This window comes from Sapajus apella, unplaced genomic scaffold, assembly GCF_009761245.1.
Source record: "Sapajus apella isolate SASKATOON/1434 unplaced genomic scaffold, GSC_monkey_1.0 scaffold2749, whole genome shotgun sequence".
NCBI lineage: Eukaryota > Metazoa > Chordata > Mammalia > Primates > Cebidae > Sapajus > Sapajus apella.
In genome coordinates this window covers 3,655-8,741 of record NW_022439675.1, presented here as the reverse complement: position 1 = coordinate 8,741, position 5,087 = coordinate 3,655, and the positions used below count along the sequence as shown (strand labels likewise).

Below are 5,087 nucleotides of genomic sequence, written 5' to 3'. Positions count from 1 at the left end.
GGATGGGTGAATGGGTGGGTAGATGATGGATGGATGTTGGAAGGATGGATGGTGGGATAGATGGGTGGGTGGATGGATAATTAGTTCTTGAGTACCCACTCCGTAATAACTACAATAACTGTCTACTTCCTGGGAGTTTTATATACCTTACCTTCCTCCCTCCCTCCCTCCTTCCTTCCCTTCCTTCCTCACTCACTCCCCTTTTCTCCTTCCTTCTGTTCAGTCAACAAATAGTGTCGGGTACCAGCACTGCAAATGCAATTGTGAACAAAAACAGAGAGCATCCTTGCCTTCCTAGAGCTTGCAATATAGTGGGGGAGACGAACGTCAGTGAAACATAAATGGAAAACTGTTGCTATGATAAGCGGTACAAAGTAGAGGTAGCCAGTCCTACCAGGACCTGTAAAATGGAGAACTTGACCTAGTCAGGGAGACCTAAGACTTCCTTGAGGAGGCCGAGGTTGAGCGAATGCCTGCAGGACAGATAGGAGTTAACTAGGCCAAGGAGAGGAAAGATTCCCCCACAGAAGGGGGCGCACACACATAGCCCCCGTGGTGGGAGGAGCATGGTGTGCACAGAGCAGGAGTAGGGGGAGCTTGAGGGGCTACGGAGAGATGGATCGGGACAGCTAATGGGGCTGGAATGGCAGGACCTTAGGGAAGGTTCTGTTTTTCTTCCACAGGAAGATGTGGATGAGTTTTCAGATGGGGATGCAGGTGAGGATGGAGATGATTAGGTGGCTACTGACTGCAGCTGGCCGGACCAGAGAGAATGGGGCGCCAGCCAAGGCAGCAGTGGTGGACCTCAGAGCAGTAGATGAGTTTGCGATTTTTACAGGAGGTAATGGGGCAGGACCAGGTGACAGATTGGATCCAGGGGGTTAGAGGGAGAGAGATGGCAAAGATGCATCTCAGGCTTCTGGCTTGTACGCCTGGAGGGGATGGTGGTGTCGTCTGCTGAGATGGGACACACTGGAGGCACCACCCACCAAGTTTGGGTTTGAGTTGGAGTTGGAAGGACCTCTGAGCAACCAGAGGGAGTATCAGACAAGCACTTGGCTGTGTGTGGGGCTCCTTGGGATTCCTTCCATCCCCATGTGATGAGGAAACGGAAGCCAGAGAGTCGAAGTGACTTAGGTAAGTTACATGGTGGGTGCAGACCTGGTACATGCTAAGAAGTGGATGGCCTGTCTTTCCAGAGGCTGAAGCAGAGGATGCGGACAGCCCCGCAAGTTCCCACAAGCCCCTCGCCTGGCTCCCCCCGCAGGGCCATCAGCTGGACATGACTGAGGAGGAGCCAGATAGGACCCTCGGAAGTCCGGAGGTGGAGGATGCGGGAGAGAGCTGCCCGAGGTTGGGGTATGAGGCTGGTCTCAGCTTGGAGGGCCATGGAAACACCAGCCCCATGGCTCTTGGGCAGGGTCAGGTCAGGGCCTGGGTGGCTTCTGGCGAACAAGCCGGTGGAGACAAACTTTCCGAACATTCCGAGGTCAACCCATCCGTTGAGCTCAGCCCGGCAAGGTCCTGGAGCAGTGGGACTGTGAGCCTTTACCACCCTAGTGACAGCCTTGATTCCACTTGGGAAGGAGAGATCGATGGCTCCCCGCCCACTGCCCTGGCGGAAACCTTGCCAGAGAGCCCCAGCCACCACCTCCTGCACCCAGATGACAGAACTGGAGGCAGTGTTGCTCAGGCAACCCTCATGGAATTCCAGGACTCCTCGGCTCCCCCAGCCCAGAGTCCACAGCGTGCCGCAGATAGATGGAGGAGAGAAACGACCAGATTCGCCTGCCCGCAGCCCGAGGAACACATCTGGAAGCTGACAAAGACATCACCTAAGCCACTCCCTTCCCGATTCATTGGCTCCATCAGCCCCCTGAATCCTCAGCCCAGGCCAATCCGGCAGGGCACGCCGCTGCCCAGACAGGGAGCCACTCTGGCTGGCCGGTCCTCTTCTAATGCCCCCAAGTATGGCCGGGGGCAGCTGAACTACCCACTCCCTGATTTCTCCAAGGTAGGGCCCCGGGTGAGATTCCCCAAAGATGAGAGCTACCGTCCCCCCAAGTCTAGAAGCCATAACAGGCAGCCTCAGGCCCCTGCCCGGCCCCTCATCTTCAAGTCACCAGCCGAGATTGTGCAGGAGGTGCTGCTGAGCAGTGGAGAAGCAGCCCTGGCGAAGGACATGCCTCCTGCCCATCCCATCACCAGGGTACCACAAGAATTTCAGACGCCTGAGCAAGCCACTGAGCTTGTTCATCAGCTCCAGGTTAGTGAGACTCATGGCTGTGGGTGTGTCACCAAGGCCCCTGTTGGCTTGGGGTGGAGGCTAATTGGGGTGGGGAGGCCTGGGATAGAAGCTGACTGGGATGGGGAGGAGGCTAGCTGAGCTGAGGAGGCCTGGGGTGGAGGCTGGCTAGGGTAGGGAGGCCTGGAGTAAAGACTGGCTGTGGTAGGGAGGCCTGGGGTAGAGGCTGGCTGGGGTGGGAAGCCCTGGGATGGAGGCCGGTGGGGTGGGGAGGCCTGGAGTAGAGGCTGGTTGTGGTGGGGAGGCCTGGGGTGGAGGCTGGCTGGGGTGGGAGCCCTGGGATAGAGGCCAGTGGGGTGGGGAGGCCTTGGGTAGAGGCCAGTGGGGGTGAGGAGGCCTGGGTAGAGGCTGGCTGGGGTGGGAAGCCCTGGGGTGGAGGCTGGCTGGCGGGGGGAGGCCTGGGGTCTGGGCCAGGAACTCCCTGCTGGTAGAGGGGGGGTGTGCCTGGAGCCCTGAGATAGACCCAAACCCTTTGATTGAAAAGAGCAGGGATGTACTTATGTTTCAAGGATGATCTGTTTGTTTATTTTCAACTTCTCCTTTGAACAAATTAAAATATATACAAGAGAGAAAATCGTGGAATGCACTCCCATTACCTACCTTCTGGCAACCACAATGAGCATCTCCCAAAAACCTTTCTCATCTGTGGCCTGACCTCTCCCCTATTCACCCCCACTAGGTTATTTTGAAGCAAAATCTCGGGCATCCAAATTCTTTTATCTAAAAATATGTTCGTGTGTATATGTCTAAAGATAAAGACCTTATTTTAAACACAACCACATACCATTATCACCTAAATGTTAACGCCAGATCCTTAAATATTAACAAATATCAAACCCGCCAGCCACACCTCTCCATGTCTCATAAATGGCTTATTGGGTCCATTTGTGGGCTTCAGCATCCAAACATGGCTTATATATTGCATTTGGTGCCTTTCAAGTCTCTGCTTTTTTCTTTTTCTTTCTTTCTTTCTTGCATTTATTTTTTCAAGTCTCTCTTACTCTCTTAGTCTGCCCTCCTTCTTACTTCTGCCGCGCAATTCATTTGTTGAGGAAATCGGTCAGTCCAGCAGAGTCGTCTGCATTCTGGGCTTTGCCGATGTGCTGTGGTGTCTCTTCATGCGTCCCATTGTCCTCTTTTTTTGGAATATTGGTAGGTTTCAAGCTAGAGGCTTTGGGGGGCTGTAATTACCTGTTTACATGAGTATTTCCCCTCCAGACCACGAGCTCCGTGGGCGTAGGGAGTTTTGGCAAGAGCACATCCCAGGTGGCCTGTGTGCCTCCTTCAGCAGGCACAGGATGCCTGCTGGCCTCTTGTCTGTGATTTTGACAGCCTCTGATGGTCACCGTCTTGGTCCAGTCTTTCATTTGGGGGTGACAAAGTGGTAGTATGCTAACGCTCTCACTCCTGCATTCATTGCTGGAAATATGCTAAAAGATAAAAATGTCCCTCATCAACTACTTGGTTACCAAGTTCTTGTTTGTATGGGAAAGGCCAGTGAGAGGCTGCATTCTGTCCTTTTACTGTTACCGTTACTGACCCGTTATCAGAAGGAGTCAGTTCCTCATATCCACCACAGGTGACATGTTTTTCCTTTTTTCCTGCAATGACCTGTCTTCCTAAAGCTCTTTGGATTTGTTTAAGACAGGTGACTCTGAGTGGGTGGAACCGTGATTTTCAAGTCTTCTGTTTCTCTGCCATGGGACTCGGGTGATTCATTCAATTAGCCATTGAAAAAAGTATTTAAGCACATACTACTTGAGCACTGGCAGATATGGGCCTCACCCCACAGAGGCGACACGTGGACAGGGAATTTGCATAGATGAAACAGTGGCAGCCCTCTGCAATATGGGTTATGTATCATGGTAAACCAGCCAGACGCCCTCAGTCTAGACTCGTTGTCAGGGGTTAGGAGTGTCGTCCTGCTTGAACGTGGTGGGTCTGTGTTGCACACGGGCCTGAGGATTGCTCAGCTCGGATCCCACCGTGGAATGCTGTCCGCTCAGGAACCCAGAAGCCCTCGTGGAGAAGGGTTTGCTGCCAGGGTCCCCCAGCAAGCAGGTGTACATTGTGTGCCCAGGCATGCGATGATGCTGCTCCCTTTTTTTCAGGAAGACTACCACAGACTCCTCACGAAGTATGCTGAGGCTGAGAACACCATTGACCAGCTACGCCTTGGGGCCAAGGTACCAGGCTGGGGTGGGGTGGAGGCGTGGGCCCGAGTCCCCGAGAAGGTAACACTTTTCCGCAGTCCTAGAGAAAGGTCACTGCCTCCTCCATCTATTGAGGCCCTGGAGATAGTGGAGCGCCAGTTTTTGTTCTACCCCAAGGTCCCTCTGTGACCTTGCCCTCCCTGGGCTCTTTTTTTATTTTTTATTTTTATTTTTGAATCAGGGTCTTGCTCTGTCATCCAGGCTGGAGTGCAGTGGCACGGTCATAACTCACTGCAATCTCAGCCCCCTGGACTCAAGGGATCCTCCCGCTTCAGCCTCCTAGTAGCTGGGACTACAGGCATGTGTCGCTGTGCCCTGCTACTTTTTGTTTTTTTTATGTTTTATAGAGATAGGGTCTTACTTTGTTGCCCAGGCTGGTCTTGAACTCCTGGGCTCAAGTGATCCTTCTGCCTCAGCCTCCCAAAGTGCTGCTGGGATTACAGGCATGAGCCACCATAAGCCCAGGAATTTCATTAAAATCTCTCTCCGTCTAGATGGGCTCTGGAGTAAGGTCACCTGGGTTCGACTCCTGGCTCCATTGCTAACGAGCTGTGTGACGTTAGGGAAGT

At 53.4% G+C, this 5,087-nt stretch overlaps 1 protein-coding gene across 1 annotated transcript; it reads left to right on the top strand.

The window, feature by feature from the left end:
- The first annotated feature begins 6 nt into the window (after window positions 1-6).
- LOC116547341 (microtubule organization protein AKNA-like) lies at window positions 7-4,739 on the top strand. Its single transcript, XM_032273321.1, has 3 exons — window positions 7-841; window positions 1,200-2,266; window positions 4,417-4,739. Exons 1-3 carry the CDS (start codon window positions 688-690, stop codon window positions 4,645-4,647), a joined length of 1,452 nt encoding a protein of 483 aa, XP_032129212.1. The 5' UTR covers window positions 7-687; the 3' UTR covers window positions 4,648-4,739.
- The last annotated feature ends 348 nt before the right edge of the window (window positions 4,740-5,087 follow it).